We start from the raw sequence: 24,308 nt of genomic DNA, 5'->3' as shown, positions 1-24,308 counted from the left end.
TCGCCTCACGCAGTATCTCTGCCTCGTGCCGTTCCCTCCACGCTCCCCCTTCAGCTCTCCCGTCCCCACCCTGGGGAGGCACATCTCACAGCTTGACAACATCTGCTCCAGAGTCTACTATCTGATCGGGAAGTGCACATCCTAGACAGATGTTTTGCCGCTGTGAGTCTTTCTGCGCCCTGTGACTGGCAAACTCAAAGTTGGTGGCTTTTCATCTAGTGGCAAGAAACTACATTAGGGAGTCAGTGCAGGCTAATCTTAGTGTGCTAGTCTTCACAGTGTGTGGGTGTATATCTACCTGCACATGCAAACTGAATACAAATACGCTATGTTCTATTCTCATATTGCAAGTCATGGACAGCTGAACAAAATAACAGATAATCATTCCAGTTCTGAAGCAGTGCTGCAGGCCACAGTTAGCGTGCCTGGTCTGGACCAAACAAGTCCAGTACCTGATGATCACCAAAAACAGCTCCTGGTGCCAACAGGTGACCTGGAAAGCCCACACAGGTGTCAACAATCAAATACACCAACAAGGTTTCTGAATAATCAGATCTGAGGCCAAGTTATTGTGCATTCAAATCCAGACTGTGCTGCAGCCAGAATACTGTATCTTGGAACTGGATGCCTTGATTTACTGTAATCAGCCTCTGACTACATCCAGTGTAAGGAAGTAAGGAAACAGGTTACAGGTTGAGCTCTTTTGTACTATGTTTGGGATTTAAATCACAGTGAAACAAGGTGTGACTATAATTTATGCCATTTATTACTGAAATAGTTGAGGTAAGATGAATATCCAGGCTGGTGATAATGCTCAGTGTCACAGCTAGAATATTTGTTTCAAACTCAACACAAACACAAACACTTTGTTTTGCTTGTCATAATACAAGTTTGCATTTGCTATTTTTATTCCTTCTAGTACAGTATGCACCATGAACAGTGCCCCCTCTATAATAATCTAATTCTGCATTGCTTTGCTGCAGTAGTGCCTCCTGCCTATATCGTTTTGCTCCAGTGTTGTCACTTAATAACATGTTGTGTACCTGACACTGCAGAGGTACATTATTAATGATGGCAACTGCCGACTCTCGACACAGTCACTGCACCAACTATTAGTGCACGCTCCAACTTCAGAACTAACTTGGTTTGGATGAAGAGCTCTGCAGCGTCTCTGATCTGAACCCAATAGTGGATTTTGCATCAGAAGAGTACATTTAATCATGTTAGACTGTTTGTACAGTAGATGATTAACAGTTGTGTCCTTGATTGACACCAAACCCTCCCATGTCTGATCACATGTATGCATTTCTCACTGAGTATTGCACAGGTTTTGCATCTGATTTTCAAATTTGAAAACATAAAGCAGCTGTACTAAAATCAATCATTTCAAATTCATTTGAAGTATTCATCAAAATCTACATCTAAGAGGGTTAGGGTTGGAAATGATTCACGCAGCTCCTGAATCATGCTTGATCAGCCCTGTTAAGGCGAGGCTCCTTCAATCACTCCTGCATAGATTATAGACCTTGCAGACCGCCTGTTTTTTGGCAGTTTGGTTAAAAACAAGTTTATGAGAGAATATGTGCACTGTGTAAACACAATGAGCATGGAGTCTTTGAGAGTCTGGGAACAGGTCCTGCAAAGATGGGAAAATTAGGTCCAAAATGTCAAAAATCATAATAATAATAATAATAATTCAAAACAGACCAATGAAAAACCTGAATAAAAAAGAGACCCAAACCAATAAAAGGATTCAGGGCATATAGATCCTCTGGCTCTTCAGGTCAGATCCAAAATGCAGCTGATAAGCAACTGTTCAGCAGATACTGACAAACAGACCAGAGACTTGCAACAAGAGTTAACATAATTGAATGAGGTACAAAACATCCTGACTCGAGTTAACCGTTAAATAAATACACAAAAAATACATCAAACGTGTTTCTTCTCCACAAGGACCAGGAGTGATGCATTAAAGGATTCTACTAAATTTCATTGAAGTACGGCCCATATTTCAGTGGATAAACCGTCCATCCTCAGATCCTCTGTGATTTCACTGAATCCCTTGTAAGAAAAGATAAACATAGTGAAACATGTCCTTATGCACAACAATCAACCTAACTACTACTACTGGCACACACGTGACACTGCACCTATGAGAAATTGGACACAATAAAAGACAAGGCAGCATGATTTTGCCCGTGCAGACTCACGTTGTTGGAAATGACAACTGCCAGGAATCCTCCCCAGAGAACAGGAAGTATTGAAAGAGCACATTTTATGAGCAGAACAGAAAAATCTGATGTATGAAGCCACCTCAGAGACAGATATTTTTCATTCTTTTTTCTGTTGGAAATGATAGATGATAAGCCTCTCTCTTCCCTTTGGTACCCTATTGCTACGAAGCACACATCAGCCTACTACTATACTACAGTTTTAAGTGGTCGAGTGAAATTCACCCGTACCCCACTTCGTGCATGTTGAAACTGCATCTTGCAGCTCATCTTGTTAAGCTGTAAGGTAATATCATGTTAGCTGGTAGTGTAAGCTAAAAGAAATAAAAATATTGAGATAAATCTGTGCCAGGCATTTCATCCTCACTTCTCTCCAGTGACTGTTAGATATCAAATGTTGTATCAGGGATGTTGCTATAGGTAAGGCTGCGGGACCCTGGAGACACACAACTGTATTACAAACAGCGGCTTGTTGGAGGGCTTTGTTTTCTGAGACGGAACAGTTTGGTTACGTTTACAAAAGTATCACAGAAAATAGGATATTGAGTTTCAAGACAACAGGAAATCCTCACTAACTTATAGTGAATACCATGTCGAATGAGTTTTTATTGAAGTGAAAAGTGACATCATTTTAGACATTGAACTTAATCAGATGTAATCTACACTTGAGAGTGAACTGAACCACTCAACCAACATAAATGGTAAATGGACTGTACTTATATATCTCCTTTCTAGTCTCCCGACCTCTCAAAGCTCATTCACCCATTCACACACATTTATACACTGATGGCATTGGCTGCCATGCAAGATGCCAACTAACCATTCATACACATTCACACACATAGAAACTAAACCGCTTCTTTAGCCATTTACCTGTACCATTTATTTTGTGTCTTTGGACATTCTGTCACCTTTCATTGGGACGCAAACATGCCCTCAGAGATTTTAGGCACCCATGAACAGACATCATATTGGGCCCCATCACTGCACGCCACGCCAACCCTGTGCTATTGCTGTAACCACACTGCAGAACCCAATTGACCCATTCAAAGCTTTAAATGACTCTACCTTTGCAGGTTTGCAACTCTCCTGTAGTCCAATAATTACTGTACGATATTTCCTGACAGTGAAAATGCAGCACTGTGCAGACATGCATGCAACACTCAGTAGACAGTGGGATACTTTGATACAGGCTGAGTCACTGAAAGCTTCAACCTGTCCAGCATCTGATACAGACTACAGGCTGGTTTTGTTTCATACAATGATCATCATGTAGAAAGACAGTGTTTTGAATTATTATCACTGGAAATATTTTTTTATTCATAATAATATGAAAAAATATATTCCCACAGACTCCCTGACATGCCATTCAGCACCTCCTCCTTCAGCTGGGAGTTCATTAGTAGGGGGGATGGGAGATGCTGAGCCTGAAGCTGCATTGTTGGCCTGGCACCAGTCAGGGTCAGGAACGACTGATTCACTATGAATAACTTGATGAAAGTTTGCCTGCAATGATGAAATGTCGGCTAAAAGAGGAGCGAAGCACTCACAAGTTTCTGTGAAGATAACTGGTGTGAGTCACTCTGGACTAAGACAACAGGTTCATTTGTATGACTCAGACACACACACACACACACACACACACACACACACACACACACACACACACCTGTCAGACTTCCTTTCCTGTCCGTCTTTCTTTTCTTTCTCTTTGTTCTCTTTAAGAAGCTGTGACATGATGCTCCATAATCCATCGGCACTTTACATCATTTGTTTTGGAGCAGGACAGAACCATTTCATGTAAATAGAAGGGAGGGTGGTAGGACAATACAAAGGCTGCCAAAATACTTTTTGCCCCAAACAGGACAAGAAAAATAAATAATTAGTTTAACAGATTGTAAATTAAATATTATATTAATGTTGAAAGGTTAATAATTTAACATTTACAACATCATCCTCACTTTTCATGTGGACAGTGTTTCCCTAAACTGCAAAAGAGTCTCAGCAGAAATGTTGGTCACAGTGAAGATGTTCCTGCTGAATTCAAAACAAATATTTGTGCAAATATGACCACTGGAGTGTTTTCTTTTTTTTGAGTCTCATTTGAATGTTTTCTGTGTTTATTTGCCCCAGAAAACCAGTGTAATGACTGTAGAGGCGTTAGCTGCAGCTATTTAGGGACCTGTGTGTGCAGAGAGAGAGAGAGAGAGAGAGAGAGAGAGAGAGAGAGTGTGTGTGTGTGTGTCTGTGTGTGTGTCTGTGTCTGTGTGTACAGTATGTGTTCATAAGTAAGTTGAGACTGACTGATCTAAGGACTCACGAGGAACTCCAGTTCTGTCTGTTATTGTCAGTTTCAGTTCATCTTTATCCTCTTGTTGCTGTAAGTTCACACATTTGAGTAAATGCATGTGTGTATTTTAGGCCTGTGTGTGTGTGTGTGTGTGTGTGTGTGTGTGTGTAATGGAAACAACAACTGAATTTCCCCAAGAGAGACTAATAAGGTATTTCTGACGCCTCAGAACACTTTTCTCAGTGTTTGCAGGTGTGTGTTTGGAGTCAGTCTTCAGGGCATGCATCTATTTGGGTCCACTTGCCTCTTTGTTTTGACCTTATTATTCGTGCTGCCTCTTAAATTAGCTTCACATTCAGTATAAACTTTTATTGTCAACTAGAATATGCTACTGTAAGATACCTACAGTTCACCACAACTCAAAGTTTACTACAAGAAGATACATTTGAAGATACATTCCAATTTTAGATTGGGAGGCCATTAAAGAGTGACTTTGTCTATTATTATTATTGATCAATAAGCATAATGATAACACATAGGGGCATTATTAAAGACAGCATTTATATCACTCCGCCACATGACCTCAAACTTACAGATGTCCTCTGTATGCCACTTGTTTCAGACAAACGTCACTGGCTTTGTCTGAACAGAAACGTGGTGAAATAAATCTGCTATTCCCTGATGATGGACTATGATTGTGCTCCATACATTGGAAGTGTGCATCTTTGTGTTCAGCTTGGACACAACATGTTTCTAAAGCTCTTGTTGAGCTTGTTGCTCAAGGTGTTTATCCATTTCTTTATCTAATTCTTGGAGTCACAAGTTGGCTTTTAGCAGATCTATTATATACTCTGACAGAGATCTTCTATTTCAAGGTTCTACAACACAAGGTTGTTACGCTCTACACGAAATATCATTTCCCACCGCAGTTAATCTGTGACAGTAAGGACGTCATTGTTTGACCTTTCTTTCAAGCAAACGCTAAACCTCTAATGCCCGATCGAGACAAAATGTTCCATCCTTCATCCTTCAGTGTTAGAAATCAGTAGAATCAGGATGTACATGCATCATGTAGTGTTCCTTTGGATGGAATCAAAGCTTGCTCTCTGATCATGATTGCGTCAATGTCAAGTGTAACATCCATATATACCCAACAGGAAAGCCATGTGCACAATCACTTGTGAAACATGTGGAACGGAACATTTTAATGGTATAATGTGAAGCCAGAAATCCGTTTTCATGTGCCATGATTTCCATTTCTATATTAGAAACACCAAGTTAAGACATTTGCTCTGACCAGTTACCTTGCAAGTTATGCCAATTTGTGTTCTGAATAGTAATGTTCTACTGTAAAACCCAAAAAGTCGTGACTGCCAAACATGTTGTACACTTCTTCTCTGCTGACACACATGCTGCTAATTGTCACTCATTTTGATGCGACTCCCTTGTGCGGCTGCATTTGTAATTGTGATCTTGTTATTTCAAAGACCTTTTTCATGTGCTGCTTCCATTATTGTACAATCCCTTTGGGTTTTTTTTTTTTTCACAGCCTCACACCATTACTGTACCCAGATCACAACCATCTGTATTGCTTTAAACAGACTGTTCTCTCAAAGTCTTGTGGGGTACGCTTCAACTCTTTTTAAGTTTTTGTGAACTCATTAGGAATCCATCCTGTGCACCTCAGTGTGTTTGGACCATATTGTGCTAAGATCATCAGTGTGGTGGAAGTGGGTCTGAAACATAAAGTGATTTATGTCGTGAGTGTTTTTGTTCATCCAATACTGCTGACATCCTGTGATGTATCTAAAAAAGAACAGAAGAGCTGATTGGATTCCTTCTATAAAGGAGCAGAAACATCTGGAAGTTGCATTGCATGGCGTAAAGCTGTAACAGGCAAAACTTTGATGGAAAACTGACAGATCACAGCGGAGCCAGTAGGAAAAAAGAGGCCTCCCATTAAATGAGCTGCTGGTTCCTTCAATACACAGTCCAGATAAAACTGGACAGACCACCGGCTGATGTCATCTCTGAGGATTTCTGGGCATTTCAAGTCAGGTTTTCTCCAAACGGTTTTCAGTGGAGGCTGCCAATGAACAAAATAGCCTAGTTGAGTTTTAAAAACTCTCAACTAAAGCTGTCACAATTCAGCATTCTCTCCAAATGTCACCTCTCAGCTCTCATTAAGCATTCCCATTGCGAGTAGTAAGTACTTTGTCATTCTGCTAGCTGTCGCTTTGAATTGACATTTCACTCAGTGTCTCTCATTTCATTCTGTATTCTTTGGAGACTGACTTTGCTTCTGTCCCCTCATTTCCAGCCTTGCCATTCCACCTTTTTGTCTCCCTAGGATATGGATAAGCCCGCCAGGACAAAAAAAATTAACAGCAAAATCAATTAGGGCTCCTCAAAGGTACAGATTCATTTTCATGCTCGTTCATCACGCCTTTTTCAGAGCTTGTCTGTTTCCATCTTTAGATTATTGGTTGCCATTTTGCTTTGCACCAACCTACAATGCTAGACATATAAAGGTCCAGTGTATAAGATGTAGACGGGCTCTATTTACAGTATAAGGCAGCAATTAAAAATATTATCCACAGTTATGGTTTCAAGAGTGTATAATCACCTGAAAACAACAATTATTATGCTGTTGCTACACTGCTAGATGCCACTACATGCTACACTGATCACAGTTTGATTCAGTAAAAGCATCACATTCAAACAACAGCATATTTTTGTGTGATATGAAAAGAACAAACTTCAGTGTGTAATTAATGGAGGTAATAGAATGGAAATCATTACAAAATGATCACATCTGTAAGAAGAAAAGAAGCGGATGAACAATAACAAAGCATGCAACTTTGATACAGGAAACTGCCATTCGGTTACAGTTTCATCATTTCAGCAGTCAACGTTAGTTTCTTCTGACCATGACGGTGATCTTTCTCTAACCTTGACCAAGTGTCAGTGCCAAAACCAAACTTTTAAGTTATAATTCTGAAAAGGTTCTGCAATGACACGGTCTGTCTGCCGGTCACTCCAGACTGAAATATTATAACAAACGGATGGATTGCCAGTTGTTTGCTGCAGTGGCATAGACAGATATATTGTTATAGGTGAGCCTTGTACATAAAGGTGTGTCACAATAATAACTTACACCTTTTGAGCTGCAATAAACCTGGGAGTGGGAAACACTCAGTTATATCCTTAAGTTAAATCATCTTACTATTAGATGTTAGAAGATTCACAGTGCAAAACATCCACACTCGGTCTTTGGAGATGAAAGAACGTCATCGTGGTGACCTGTCTTTGAAATGAAAGTAGTGATATACCGTTAAGGAGACTTGTCAACAGTGATGTGCTGTTGTGTTTTCTTTATCCTGTTTATGGTGAAGATCAGGGCTCAGTGTTCCCTTTTTTCCTCATTATGTTCTGCACACAAACAGTCAGTTCAGGGTCTGCTTCTGTAACTACATGGTGTGCATCGGGCTCATAACTTTATCTTTTTTTTATTTGGATAAGAAACATTTTGCATAGCCTTACAGTTACTGATTGTGACCTCAATTTGGGCACACAGTATATGGTGCATTTGCCAGCAGGGGCTTGTTTGTAAGACTATCACCTGGACCGGATCTGTCCTCAGATGCAGCAGCATCAGGGACTTAGCAAACAAGCCGGGCTCAGTTCACCGTGAGTGTTTCTCGAGAGACATTTCTTTGGTTGTGTTTGTCAGTTTGGAGTCTGGTAATTGGTTGGATGCTTCTCGTTTTCTTGCACAGTCTTGCCATCTGCATAGGGAGTTCTGGACTCTTTGGACATTTGGCTACACAAGTTTGCAAGCATCATCACTGATGAGTTTAAAGAGGCCTACGGTTCCCCATTATACCTGAAAGTCTGCCCCCTGCTGGCACGCATCATGATATTCATCAATTTAATTATTCAAGTTAGTGTATTGGATGCCTGCATTATTTTTATAACCTGCTAGCACCAATAAACTATGTAATGCTGGTGATAGTCTCATTCAAATGCATTGTTTTGAAAAATTACATATTTTGTCATTTAGTTGGAGGGACGTTGGAGTGTTGTCTTTGTGTCTGTATGCTTCTGTTTGTGTGTGACATTGTTCTCTGTTCCTGTTTTATTTATCACCTTCCCTCTGTTCACACTTGCTCATGTCATTTTTATGACTGACTGCTAATGTGAGCTGTCAAATTGGATTGTCTCTTTTTGGATCTAAATAATATTGCGTATGAATTTTCAGAGGACTTTAAAATCAGACAGAAAAAGCAGCGTTCATCACTCTCTCTCTGATTCCCCTTTTAATTAGCTCATGCTTTCCCTCTTCGCTGGGGTTGTTGTGTTGTTCACAAGGTATATTTATAGGTTTATCTCAAAGCAGGACACACACTTGTTGCTATGTCTCACACACATGCTTGGAGGCAGTTCTGACTTTGCTGAATTCACTGTTTTTTTTAAAGAAGTGACATGTCCACAATACCTGTCTTAACAACTGTCTCACACATTGTCAAAGAAAGAAAAACCAAATGCTAAAGCAAAATTCAGCTCTTATTACAAGAAACTGATTAAAATTTTAAACTGAAGACAAGTGCAGAAAAATGCTGCTTAATTACAGTAATGAGTAATTACAGCTGCAGGCAACAATACAGTCACCAAGCTCAAGTCTCAGTATTTTAGAAGAAGAAACAAAATGGTGTTTTACTGCATGGATTCTCGTGTTCAGTTTATTATTAGTTATTCTCTTTTTTTTTTTATTTACTAAAATGTCATCAAAGGGTATAGTGCATTTTTCTTGTAGGTCCGTGTATCAGAAGGCTGCACAGCTGTAGAATTTAAGATTATTTTCTGTCTTTACTTCAGAATAAAATAAAAATATGAAGCACCACCAAGACAGTTTTAAAACTGAAATTATAAAAAAAAAACTGTTTCTGATTTTTATAAAAATCTAAGTTTGCTTGAATATATATTTTGGTTTAATAATTTGATTTTTATTAAATACACTGCCAAAAAGTAAAATTTGAAGATGAATGGGTTAAAAGTCAAAAAAGTCCTTCACAACTTAAACAAAATTATTCAAATAAAACATGAAAGTTGTAGAGACGTATTTACAGACATTTTTGCTTCTTCTGATTCATGTATGAGAAAGAAGAATTATTTGTCAAAGTGCAGCAATTTTGATGAAACTTGAACAGATGATGGAAGAGTCGAAAGCACTCTAAAAGCCCTGTGGGCCCGGGTGACTAATTGTAATTCGGCGAAGCTAACGCTGTGGGATTCCGATGCTCCGACAAAGAGAGTCAAGTATGGTTCTAAAGATGTCGGTTCTGCTATTTACAAGAACAGTAGCTGAAAAGAGGACAAACCTCTGAGTTTTGACCGCAGCGTTGCACACTGGGACTGATGTGTCCTCATTCCAACACTAATGTAGCTGCCAAGGTTTGTATGGGTGTCATGAATAGAACTGAGATGATAATAGTGATGCAGTGCATGTGGCTTCATGGGACCATGCTGTACCTCTTCTTTCAGTTGTGCTTTGAGACCATCCTGCAGTTTAACAAGAACACTACTTTGGTCTTTAATTCCTGTAACATTGGCTTGTCAACGGATCATTTCCCCTTCACTGGATAAAGTAATGGAGTAATTGTACACAATTTAAGCACTTTCATGTTTTCTACATGCACAATTGCAGGCTTTACATGTAATTAACATAGCTCTTGTCATAAACCAATGGGCTGTGAAGGGGATTAGTGTTTGCATGTGAATGGGACCCCTGTCAGCTGTGGGATGTAATTAGGGTTAACAACTAAGCTCAGACCCAAAACATCTTCAAGCGGGAGTCAGAGAGTATTGTAATTAGGAAGCACTTTACAGGGCGCACTACTGTGCTTTATGCACTGTAACTTTACACCCACTTTGTTCTTAACGTGGGGGCAAACTGCCACTGAGGGCCTCAGCTGGAGGACAGATTGAATTTTAAATTAATGCAACGTTCATAACTCATTATCAGATATGATTAAGTTGTCCTGGCTGTAATGGATCTTGATGGCATCAAACACATCCATCATTATTGGAAATGTGTCATTGAGTATCAATGTACTGTCAATTTGCAGGTGCCTTAAACGTGCAGTGTTACTTATCTATCACATTGCCCTGGAGGTTTGTTAAAATGTATTTTACAGGATGGAGGATCTTGCATTAAACTAGCTAAACAAACTAGTTAGTCTTGTGCTCAGGCAGGATCATAGGAGTCCTTTGAGTTGAAAGACTGCCACTGTGAGCACAACAAATCCAACTTTGTACGGTTCACAGGATTTTACATGGAAGATATTTTGAGGAGGTAAGAGAAGTTCAGTCCGACAATGGCAGAACAAGTGTAGCAAACCTAAACCTTTACAGATTTAGGAGCAGAAATGGTAAGGTTCTCTTCGGTATAGAACGGTTCAAAGAGCCAGCTCTTTAAAGTGAACGATAGGAGCCGGCTCCCGTCCATCCGCGAACTGTTCTTTTTCTTTTTTTTAACTTTTCTCTTTAGGAAAAGTACCTGTGGGCGCTGTGGGTATTGACTACGGGTGTCACATGCATGCTGTGCAACCAATCATGTGAAGATTGAGCATACCACCAAGCAAGGAGGGGCGGGGGTAGCACCGAGACCGTGACAGGAGACAAGAGGAGGGAGACACGCTGAAGGAGAGAGAGGAGTGAAGACGAGAGAGTGTGGTGCAAAGATATATTATTTTTTACACTATACCAAAAACATTTTGGTTTTATTTGTCTAGATGTCAGTGATGGGCATTAACAAAACACATTTACTTGAGTGCTGTTATTTAATTTCTCTTTTCTCTTTTTCTTCTTTTTTTTCAGTACTTTGTGTGTGTGTGTGTGTGTGTGTGTGTGTTTGTTTGAAAATAAATTTAAAATGTCAGTAGCTGTCCTTTTTTTAAATTTCTATGCTTAGGTTTTTATAGGCATTTCTATCTGCTTTGTGTAGCAGAGTGGTTCTTCAAGCAAGTTAGTGCATTCATTGGGTGGTTTCAGGGAGTTACAAGGGATTTTACAACTGTAAATGCAGTTGGCTACAGCAAATTATTGAAATTTCAAGTGATATATGCATTTAAATACAAATCACAAGTCAAAACAGTGCTAAATTTGCCTAAATTATATAAGGTATAAGTGGTAAAATCAAGAGCCATTTGGGAGCCAAAAGAGCCGACTCTTCTTGGTGAGCTGAGCCAAATGATCCGGCTCACTAAAAAGAGCCGGAATTCCCATCACTACTTGGAACCAAGCATTTGGCATTGGAATCAATCTGGTTTCTGTTTGTAGTCTGAGTATTACTGACATCACATCTAAGTGGTTGTATGCCAGTCGACAGTCCATGTGTAGGGCCAAAGAGGCAGAATCTCAGAAAAGAGAGATCATTCATTTTTGTGTATCAAATTGCTAATTTGACTAGATGGGAAATCTTGGCCTGGATACCCGTTATCTGTTTTTCAGATATCGGGGAGATATTTGGAAGACCCCAGAAGCTAAATTGTCATCAGATGATAGACTATGGGTTTTGGGATAGACCTGGAGCTAATATGAAGCTTCAGCAGTCTGTCATCCTGATTGTGTGAAGGATGAGTGTACCATATACCGTGGTAACATTTTATTGTGTTAAAAATGTGCCATGTTATGATTCAGCCCAGTATCTCAGGAACTACATCCATATTGTGTGTTTCCACTCCAATTATATTATTTTTATATTATTATGTTGAGATGTGGAAAGTAAAGCTGTGGAAGTTGGTTAGATGGGTGTGTAAAACCTCATTTTTTTTTCTACGCTCCTATGAACTCCACTGCAAACCTGTAATTAACTTTCACAAACAATAACCACATTTTTTTAGTAGCCCTAGCCAAGAGTTCTAGTTGTTTAACCCTGGCCATAATGTAATCCACTCAGAGGTTTTGTAGAAAAGATATTTGTATTGAGAAGGAAAGAAAATGATGTCACTGAGGATATTAGTAGAATTGAAGATGGGGCTGACGAACTCCAAGACCTGCAAGGACATGAGTGAACCACTGATGAGTCACAGTGTAATTTTTTTTTTTTTTTGCATTAGAGACTCTGACAGAACTACCTCTCACAAAGAGATCAGATGAAGATGCAATTTCATACTCAAGACTGTTACCTTGGAAGATACTCACTTATGCATGTTTGGCATGTTTGGCTGGCTCATATTGAGTTTTGCAATCAATGTGTTAAACAACGTGAGGACAACGTAGAATATCTAATGTTTGGCATTGAATCAAATCAAATCAAATCAAATCAATTTTATTTGTATAGCCCAAAGTCACAAAGTACATTTGCCTCGGAGGGCTTTACAATCTGTACAGGGAGTGACACCCTCTGTCCTTAGACCCTCGGTTCCAGTGAGGAAAAACTTGCCCACAAAAAAACCTTAACAGGGACATTGGAGTCACATTAGGAAATAATTGCATCATGGCTGGTATGGACAGGATTACAGTCACCAGTACAGTACTACTGTATTTAGATAGACTGAACCTTTCCTTTGAGGCCTCATCTGACGTACTGGTCTCCAAAAAAAATCTTCCAGAAAAGGCTGTTGGAGTAAAATTTGATGTCTTGTCTGTCTTGTATTCTCTATTTCTTATTTAATTGTTGAGGCAGTCTCTGTTAAGATGATGCCATGTCTTGTATTTCGAGTCGGAAGACTGTATATTTTAAAAGATGATGTAAGAATCAGTGTCAATACTTTGTTTATCTGTCTTCTGTATTGGTGTCTCTTGTCGTCTTAGTCAGGCTGCTTGTCTTCAGTCATGCAAATATCTTTAAAGCTATAATAGAAAGAAGATGATCCTGTTTTCATTATGGCAGCTTTCTTTTTTTTTTGATATTCATCAAATAAAATCAGACTGCCTTCTATATTCTCACTTCCTTGCAGCCTTTTGCAGACATCATATTCTATCAAAGCATCGACACAAGAAAAAAAAATAATTCCCACAGATACTCTTACATTGTTAATCAGCATCAATTTGTGATGTTCGATGCGTCAGAAGTTGCCTCATGTACTTCGACTTCAGCTCATGATGTCCTACATCCCTCATCAACATCCCTCAGAGAAAGGCCGTGAACTCAGCGCTTTCAATCAAAGCGGGTGGGCACGCATAATTGGCTCCAAAGTGGGAACACTTAGTTGTCATATTTGTCTTAGGCAAAACATATCATCATATTGCTACATCAGAAGCCGGTCTATTTTCTGCTGCTGTGGGTGGAGACGCTGTTATCTCAGCCTCTTCCATGATGGATTTCTCCTTGTGTCATTATTGATCATCAGAGCAAATGGCGGCTCTACAAAGAAAGCCTCGCTCTTTGATTCTGAGAGACTGACACCAAGACATGGTGTTTCAGATCTTTGAGACATTTTTCTGCTATCACACCCCCATTGATGCTACACTGGAAATATCCCCACATTATGACACATTGTGCACATTCAGCCAGTTATACTACAGGAGAGACACACCAGCTAATAATAAAATGGATCCAGATGTGCAGGGAACACAGCCAGCAGCTGTTAATAAGGGTGTTAAAGTATTTTGGTGGAAGGAACTTGATTTAGAATCACAAAGGAAAGGTTGGCAATGTGGAGGAATTGACTTGCATTTGGATTCAAGTCATGAATCTGACTTTAGACTTGATTCAGAAAGGACTTACAAGGTGTGTCTGACAGTGCGGAACATTGTTCAGAAGTTGCAAATGATTCTCACTGTTATTACAGGATATCACATCATCTGATTAAAACCTTTAAAAGACGTTACATTTAGTGAAGGGCACATAATGACACATGGTGTTCTTGATTCGGAACATGACTTTATAGCCATCCCTTACTTGTACTGTACTTTAGGAACAAACGATGACTTAACAATGACTTTTCTCCATCTTTTCCAGCACGGCACATAGTGTTCAGTAAAGGATAGAGAGGGATCAAATCATATTTGAGAAAGATGAGCCCTCATCGTGTGGGAAAGGTAGACTTTCAACCGAACGTTTTGTTTTTGCTCGAGGCTGATAGATAATCAATGGGCTATATCTGAGGAGTGAGACCAGGCTTACAGTATATTCCATATACAATGGAAAACAACCCCATGGATGATAAAACAAGGTCTGCATTTGTGTGTCTGATGCAAGAAGAGGGAGGGGTGGAGTAATGAAATGACACTGTGAGATTAAACAAGCTGTTTAATGTCACGCGATGTGTGACAGGTGTAACGACAGGGAAAAACCTGGCTGCTGTTGAGGTCAAAAAAACTGTATTTAGTTTATTTTTATCCATGTTTGATGGACACTCAGGCTGCACGCAAATATCCTCTCTTCTTTGTGAACTGGATTAAAGTGACTTGGAGTAAAGTCTGCTGTCAAGTCTAATTAGCCCCAATAACTGTCAATTACACAAACTGTAAAGGCGACACAGAGGGAAGAGCAGTGTTTGTTATTTGGACTCTTTTTCTGGGCAGTGAAACACAACACAACGAATCAAAGAAATGTAAAATCCAACCCAGAGAATAAAGACACATATGATACAACAACAGTGTGGACATGTACATACAAACATGCATACATGTCCATACACATCCTAGTGTGTCTCTATCTGGACAATCCTTGGACAACCACCATCTCAGGGTAACACAGAGATACAAACATGCACACATTCACCCCCCATGACCTGCATGTCTTTGGACTGTGGGAGCAAGCCAGAGTACCCAGAAAGAACCCAAGCAGACATGGGGGAATATGCAAGCTCTACAAAGGCCCAAGCCGAGGTTCAAACCAAGAACCTTCTTGCTTCTTCAGTGCAAACCACTGTGCTGCCGCTATTACCAACTATTTATTTAGAAACGCACCACCCTGAGAGCACCTTTAAAGGTGTCATCTAATTCTCAGATTAAATACACTTTTACTCTTCATGCACTTTCCATCACCGTATACACAAAGATACGTTTACATCCAGATGTCTTGAGACTCATTTTGATGCGTATCACATCACAGAGGCATTTAAGTTAAATATCACCACTTGCTGTCATATCTAGAGGGATTTTTTTAATGTGTATTTCAATAGCACTGCTAAGCCGGCGTTATTTTCTGTAAACTGGTGATGATAAGCTTTTTCACTGTGGTATATAATGACACATTTCATCCACCACCATGGCTTAAGATTACAGCATTTAATGTGTCACATGAAGTCCACGACCTGAGTTTAACCTCCTCTGATTGTTTGTGTTTGTAAAAGCGATGATTGCTGGGTAAACTCCGGGTTTATAATATTAGGTCTTATTAATGTGCTTTGATTGGCCATGCACGTCTATCACCGAGGGTCAGGGACTCTCTCTCTCTCTCAGATCTTATCCCGTCACAGTAAGAGCTGCAGCACAATCACAGCCGCACAGGGTGGTCCTTTCTATGCTTCACTTTAAGTGATGACCATTTTTTCTTCATGTGACGTTAATTTAGTCTCAGCAACTCAATAAAGCTTTTTTCTCTCTCTTTTTTTTTTTTTCTTGCACAATAATTGCAGAGCACATTTTACAATAAGTCAATTTGAGATTTGCATGAAGAATGGCAGCGTGTCATGGTGGAGGGGTTTTGCAATAAAGAGACAAGCGATTGAAATTGAGATACTTGCGAGCGGCCGCAGCTTTGGCTCAGAAGGCACTCATGCGACAGAAATGAAATATAAATGGAAAAATAATGGAGGTTTATTTCGACGGTGTCATTGAAAACTTTTACATTGCTGTCACAGACATGAAACTTCCTCGTGGGGGAAAAAGGTACATATTTAGATAAGGAAAAAGTCTTTTTGACAAGCCGAAGTGGCTAAATGCAAGAGAGAGATTATTCTGTTTAAAACACTGAAACATTTCATCTGCTCTTTCTGAGGACACGGCGGCAACATCTTAGTGGCAGATAAATGCCTTTTACAGCGGATGATAAATGTCGGGATTCTGAATTGATATTGGACATTCATTATGCCACAATTACCTTAATTGCGTTTGTACAGTGCCGGGTGACTAATGGGTTCACGCTCATAAAATACTGCCTAATTTTGGGGTGTTTTAGTGGGCTGCAAATTCAAAGAGTCAATTTAGATCAAATATTTTAAAATATTTGAAAGGTAGAGGTGAAGCCAGACATGAATTTGTTCCCAATGTGTGAACAAGGGTGAAGCCAGACATGAATTTGTTCCCAATGTGTGAACAAGGCGAGCGCAGTCATCTGACCTGGAGGCACAGCAGAAAACAAAATATTCCTTCCTTTCATCCTCGCCCGCTGTTCACATGCATGCAGAACTGATGGCTCTTTAAAATACTGCTGTGTGTAATCAGTCTGTGTGCTGACTTGTGTGTAACGTTAGCCATGCATGCAGTTCTGTAACTCTGTAATTTAAAACTATGTTGGTTCTTACAATGCTGCATTTTTTTTTCTTTCTGAATTTGCTGGATGTGTGTGAGCTCAGAGGCAGCTCCGGCTGCACAAGTAGAGGAATACATCATTAAAGATAAAAAGATGTCTGTGGGTGGGTGCACGGCGCGGTTTACATGTTTCTAAGGTCGGTAATTTAGCTTTAACGAATAAAAAACATCAAATGTTTGATCCACTTCCTGTTTACATATGCTCAGAGCCACGGTGGTGGAAATGTTAGTTCCACATGAAAATATAACCGACTATCTGCTGAGCAAACCTTCCCCAAGGCGGGGACACACATGACTGTTGAGCAGATTGTGATTGCGATGTGGACACGGCAACTGAAACACCTTTACCTGAAGTTGGCTTTCATTTTGCCAAGTTTACTCCCCTCCAGTGATGTTTGTTTTGGTGCCAGAACATGTGACTGTTGGCGTTCTCAGAGGATTTACAGTGTCATCTCCCAATAGAACAACAGAGGTCACTGCCCATGGTTCAATGCGTTGTCTACTGCACTGCGCTTCTTTGGTACCACTGGTGGCATGTTTCAGTATCAGTCGATACAGTTATTCATGTAATGTACACATATATCTATGGTTAGTTCTCACTAATTTTGATATATTGGTCAAGCTGACCTGCTCTGACAAACGAAGGTTTAACCCCGAGAGACTCCTCCCTGGCACCTTGATTCCTCTACCACGTCTTTCCTCCTCACCAAGATACCAAACTGCAACAGTTGAGGAGATAAGACCTAGAGCCCAACGAGTGTGCCTGAGGCAGTGCTACACCCTGAGCAATGACAGCGTAGCTAATTTCCATTCCCAAGTGTTTGCGATCAATAACATGCAAATGGAGGAGGACCTACATCTACATACTTTACATCGTCACAAAGAAGGAACGAGGGGAGCTGTGATGTTCAAATAAAAACAAATAATGTCACATTTCTTTTTGTTTTCTATCAAAATACTACAGCATTCTGAATGCAAATACACTATGAGATCACTATAGTACATGCATATAGCACTAAAATTGTGGCTTTAGACTTTGGCTTTCTGACAAATTAGCTCTACTTCTTGTTCTGGTTCCGTTCAGAATCCAACAGCACTCACCAATAAATAATCGTCTTAACCTGCCTCCTGCGTCAACCTCCTACAGATAAACTGGATCGGCCCACACTACTGTATTTCAACATCTGTCACAATAGTGTTACCTCCAGAGCCTAATATTTTCTGAGGTGGTACGAGGTGTCAAAAGTCTGAGAAACCCTGATGTAGTGTATTCGCTCAGTCGTAAAGTTTATGCTCCTTCCTGTCTGTCAAAGACAAAAAATAACTGTCCAGTCTTTGTAGGCTTCAGCCGGTTTTCAGGTTTGTCCCAAGCTTATGTTGCAGTTATGGTGACATTTTAGCCATCTTCAAAGAGTTTTTTGGTTTGTGACATGGAACATTAATATATATGCATCGAAGGAAAAGAGCTGATCAAACAGGATTTAGTCAGAGTCTGAGCTGAACTGGGCTAAAAGATGCAGATTGTGCTGTCATCATGTTTTACTACCTGTATTGCGATTAAAAATGCGGAGCATCAGGTGCACACAGTCGTTGCCCTGGTTACCTGGTGTTTTGTATCACGGAGACACTGTGGGAGGAGCAGCAGGAGCAGACGGTGCTGAGAGAGTTATTAGCCGAAAGAGGAGTTTTAATTGATCTGCGGTTTTCCGTGAGGTTATGTGAACTCTTTTCAGCGCGCCTGTCTCCAACATGCTTGTTGCTTTGCAGCAGACAGTGTGCTGAGTAATTCATCAAAACGACAAAGTAAACACAGAGACTGGTGATCATTTTATTTTAAAATAGTCTGATGCTTATTGCACAGAATTTAACCAGATCAGCGATGTGGAATTGACAGTGCACAACATAGCTTCAGTTAGAGGCTGCAGCTGGAACAGGAACGGAGTCACCAAAGTAGAAGGGAGGACATTGGCAAGTGGTGGATAATAGAATAATGAATATTTGAATGGAGAAAAATGGAAATAGGTCTGAGTGATTTTGGGAGGGTGTTTCTTCACTTCATTTTTCTTCATAAATAAAAACATGTTGGAATATGAGTGAAGTGCATTCCTCTGACAAACCTGCAGACGGAGGGTTGACCATAAGAGTCTTCCTCATTCTTGGCACCCTGATTGTAGCATAGCATCTTCCTCTACCTTCCTGCCTTCACGGAGATACCAAACTGCCACAGTTGAGGAGATAAGACCTCGGCGTTTCTAAAGACCCAGCAAGGAAAAGAGTGTACTTGAGGCTGTGCTACGCCCTGAGCAATGACGGCGGCTAATTTACTTACGCAGGTGTTTGCGATCAATGCCATGCAAATTGAGCAGGACCTACGTTACAACGGCACGAAGAAGGAACGAGGGCATATGTTGAACAGGTGTACAAACAGACAAATAATGTCACGCAGACTCTCGGACTGGCAGCTACTTTGGATCCTAACATTTCCGGCTTGGTGCTCTGTCTCAGCATCAAAAGAGTTTGCAATGAAAAAGAGAAATCAAAGCGACAGAAACATCGCCGAGCCGCAGAATGTACACAGCGGTTCAAGAATTTATGACAGTAGGCCTTTGATCAGTCAGAACAAAATATAGCTAATGATGGCGTGCTTATTTCCCAGCATTTCTCCAAATAAATTTCATCATCAACATCTTCATCAGGGCTGAGCTCCAAAAAAAACCAAAAACATCCTTGCAGTCTCTTCAGATGCTCACTGATAAACATCTCCATGCCCCCAATTTGTGGCTCTGCCTTAAGAACTTGTAGTCTCCGAGCCCAACAAGAGATAACCCCGTTGACATCATCATGGTTATTTTCTCAGACTTGACAAAGCCCCTTCAGAGCCACTGAAGACACAGAGCTGTTTAAAAGCTCCGAGTACAATCCGACGATGGAGGGTGTAGGACTCTTGATGCGTTGCTGACTGATTTAAATCTCAATTAAGTTCTATTGAAATTCCCAAATCTTGACAAAGGCTATAGCCACTCACCGTTCCAAACTGGAAACCAATCAACAGAGCACTGGCCACATGCTGATGGTGCTTTGTCAGACGGATTTTAATTAAAACAAAGAATTAAAACTGTTTATATGACAAAAATCGTACTAATTGCTCACTGGACGCTGGGAAATAATTCAGCTGTGCTGTGATAAAAAGCCATTTGAATAGCCCCGTAGGATTTGCCGTGATGAAATGTTTGAGAAGCAATTAAACCGTTTTTCTCCACCCTAATTTGTCACTGTGGCCATGTTTTCCTGAAGGCAGCAGCCAGTGTGCGCACACCAGAGCAGAGTGACTGTCCTGCAGTGGAAGTCTAACTTTATCCTCCTCAGGTGACATATATAGACTGCACACCCAAGCCCGTATAACAACTGTGAAGTTTGTAAAAAGAGAAGGTTGAAATTGATGACTTGAAACAGTCCGACGCCAAGACGGAGGACAATTAATCCTGCCTCGCCGTTAAAGACATCTCCTTGATACAATAGAGGGTGCCAGGTCCATCTGTGAAGTCAAGATGTAAGAGTCATGCATACATGTAGACAGAGAAAGCTATGGCTCCTAATTCTGCTCATTAATCACCTGTCTGCCGAACAACCTCCAGAGAAAAGCGCGCCGGCTCCTCCGAGGTAATTACAGCACTTGAAGGAACGCTCTCTGCTGCGAATGCTCATAAGTAGCCATCTTATCCCTCTCCTGCCCTTCCTTTTATTTTTTTATCTGAGCCGTGGAGCCAATAGCTTCTATGTCCTCTGGAGGAACTTCCTCCTCCTCCTCCTCCTCCTCCTCCCTCTTTCTGCTGCAGCATTCTTGCTCCTCTTCAGCTTTGTAGTCAGCAGACTTTTTTTTTTCTTCCCGGGCACACATCCATTTGGCATCCGATGTGGGATAAATAAATTATAGCCTCTAAAATCAATGCCCAGTCCATGATGTAGGCTGTAGGCTTAGTGCTTGCCACCATGCTGGAATTATGTCACCGCAGCTCATGCAGACACATTTCTTGAGCCCCAGAGCTACTCTGCTGTTCAGTATTTTTTTTTCCATTTTGAAATTTTTTTTTCTTTTTTTTCTTTTACTGAAAAGCTATTTCAGGCCTTCTGACATTTATTATTCGTCATAAGTTTTCATGGGTAATAATACTTTTACTGCGGAGACCGATGGAGGTTTTTGAGGCACAATTTGTCTCAGGAAGCTGTTAGTTTGTCACATAGTATCCTGGTCTGAACCGGTTTGTCCCCTTGATTCGCCGTAACGTCTGGAAGCTGCTTTTTTAATTTCTCTGCAAAAGCACTCAAAAGAATCTAAAAATAAAATCAAGAACAGTTGCAAAAGTGATATATTTGTGCATTCATTTTTAAAAGGCAGAATAGTAGCAATGCAGTCTGCAAATTGTGTGCCGGTGCTGGAATGAATGATTTATGACCATCAGCAGATAGATGGTGCCTTTTTTTTTTTTGTAATTTCATAGCCGGTTTTGGGGGAGTTTGAGACTAGACTTGCATAAAAAAAACAAAAAAAAAACATCTTTGAATGTGTCCTCAGTGACTCTTTGAGAGCCACACAGTACTCAGCATGCTGCTATCACTTCTGCTAATGCTTCCTCTCTCTTTCTGTTGCTTTCTGTGTTCCCAGATGGAGATGATACCAGAGCCTGATCCTGATGACGAGGGGACAAAAATAAGTGTAAGTTGGAGAGCACGTCATGTATGTAGCCCAGTGCTTCTCGAACGCCGTTCAATCGCGACCCAAGTTGGCAACGTTTCATTCCAAGCAAACACAACAGCGGCTGATTTCCCCGAATAATACACCTTCAACCAGAGAAAGGAGCTAATCAGTGAAATCAGTGGCAGTGTATTATTACTGTCAGAGCAGTTCCTTTCCTGCGCTCATGTCCCAGCAACCGTTCCACCCCTTTTTTTTCCCCTGCCACTCCGTATGTGCTTTCTGTGCCCAGCGCAGCATGCAGCCTTCCTCCAAATGACCTCACTAGAGTTCTCAAAGAGTCATGTAATCTAAATGTCACATCATGTAATGTAAAGTGACAGGTCCAGGATCAAGATAACCCATAGATGTCTTTTGAAGGTCCATTTTAGTTTATTACAAATTGGGTCATCATTTCTTTGGGTTATGATGACATTGTACTCACTAAAGCAGGCATGACTAATGTCTGGCCCGGGGGCCAATCACGGCCCGCGGTCAGATTTCATGCGGCCGTGTATTAGCTTCGTTTTTATAATATATTAAAATGGCCTGCTAGGATTGTCAGATACTGTAAGCGTGCATTCACACAGGATCAGGGATGTGGCAACTCGTAGCAGGGTTGTCCGGTGGTGGGGGGGTGAGGGGAGCTGAGGTGTGTTGCTATGGGCATGTTGTTACTCTATGTCTCTCTCTCTCTCTCTCTCTCTCTCTCTCTCTCTCTCGAATCATCGGACACAAATCAAATTAAACTTCTTTGTGTCATTATTTTGCAGCGTAAATTGCAATCAAAACACTGAGATCGGTCAAACCTCCACAGACAGCCTGAAATGTCTCTGAAGCAGAGTCTATGACACAAAGAAGTTTAATTTGAATTGTGTCCAATCATTAGAGAGAGAGAGAGAGAGCGAGAGAGAGACATAGAGTAACAATAACAGTGAGCGAGTGACGGCATCGATAAAGCTGTTAATCAGAGAAATAAAAAGTTATTTCCTGATTGTTTCACAGCACGTTATGCTCTCCTCACCCCCCCACCACCAGACAACCCTGCTACGAGTTGCTGCAATCCCTGATCCTGTGTGAATGCATGCTATGGCTGGTAAATTTGGCATTATTTGAAAAGGACATAACTGCTGGTGTTGCACCTGTAGAATATTCTTGTGAAATAGAAGAACACGAGTGATATGTTTTAAAGTTAAATATGAACAGACTTTTGCATTTTTTCTTTGTTATCTGACTTCAGATGTAAAGGAAAGGCAGAATTGTTTTTTAGATTTTTTCACGTCTTAATGGTTTAGATTTAGCGACATTGCCATTTAAAAAAAAAAAAAAAGTTAATTGTGACAATGAAAATAAAATTGTTAGAGAACAGTGCATTTGTATGTAGCTTTTATTGTTTATTTAAATGTTAGTATTAGCCCCTGGAGATCTTCACATTGTCAAATCTTAAAAAAGTTTGGACACCCCTGCACTAAAGGAACAGCATAGATCTAGGAACATGTGTCTTGTCCTGTCTGACATGGTACAGTGCCATTATTACCACTTAGAATAATGGGACGTCAAGATCCAGGTGGTATGAAGCTGTAATTTTCTGTTAAGAACACAGTACACACAGTTTGCAAGCACCTTATCAGGTATGAACATTCTTTAAATAAAGCACTGAGGTCTGCAGGGATGGTACTCTGAATGTATTGTGTATTTGTAAGAGAAGTTTGGAGTGGTAGGGATTTTCATGAGGTATTGTCCCAGAACACATGCCATTACAGTTCTCTAGTGTACTCATTCTACTCGCATATGCAGCCCAGTCACAACTGAACCTAGAGAAACTACTAACTTGTCAAACCCAGGTCAGGGTTTTGTTTTTTTTTTTGTAAAAAAAAGAAAAAAATCATAATAAACATATTTGCACATAGTGAAAAAGTCAACAGTGACTCATAGAAACCATGAAACCTGTGGACTGGAGGAAAACATTGCCAGTGAACATAATTCAGATGTAAAGTATCTTGTGTTTCTCTTTAAAATGATTTGTTAAAAACAAACCAACAATGAAATGAAAGGGAAAAAAAGAAAAGAAAAAGACATCATTGTGTATAAACATAAGGAGACAGGTTCTGCATAATCCACAAAGATCTGCCATGTAATACTAAATATGTCCATCGGTCCCACCAGCATGTCCAAATGAGCTGTCCTGAATAACAGAGACAACAGGCCACCATGGACCAGCTCTTTATTCCTTATTAATGCATGCACACATGTACTGAGTTGGAGATTGCAGTTTTCTATGCTGCTTCTTAATTCTCTACCAAAAGAAAAAAAAATACTGTCAAAGATGTACTCCATATGTCACATTATGCTGGATACTGTTAATAAATGTTTACATTTATACATTCACATTGACGACCTCTATCAATGCAGAAACATCCACCTCAGTCATTTAGTCTAATTCAGAGCAATACTGTAATAATTGTGCCACAAAATAGTCTAACCTCAAGATGACATGTGTCTGCCAAAATGATGTAAGTGAAGCCAAGGTTCGAGTGCCAGAATCTGCAGTTCCTTGAATAGCCATCTG

General features: G+C 40.3%; 1 protein-coding gene across 1 annotated transcript in view; it reads left to right on the top strand.

Moving 5' to 3' along the window:
- The window catches only part of vstm2a (V-set and transmembrane domain containing 2A), an 83,550-nt gene that overhangs the window by 41,111 nt on the left and 18,131 nt on the right, over positions 1–24,308 (top strand). The window contains exon 3 of the mRNA XM_027274468.1: positions 21,671–21,721. Coding sequence (XP_027130269.1) covers positions 21,671–21,721 — 51 coding nt within the window. The remainder of the gene's footprint in view (positions 1–21,670; positions 21,722–24,308) is intronic.

This window comes from Larimichthys crocea, chromosome XXIII (genome assembly GCF_000972845.2).
Source record: "Larimichthys crocea isolate SSNF chromosome XXIII, L_crocea_2.0, whole genome shotgun sequence".
Lineage (NCBI taxonomy): Eukaryota > Metazoa > Chordata > Actinopteri > Sciaenidae > Larimichthys > Larimichthys crocea.
This window is presented reverse-complemented; position numbering and strand designations above follow the sequence as displayed.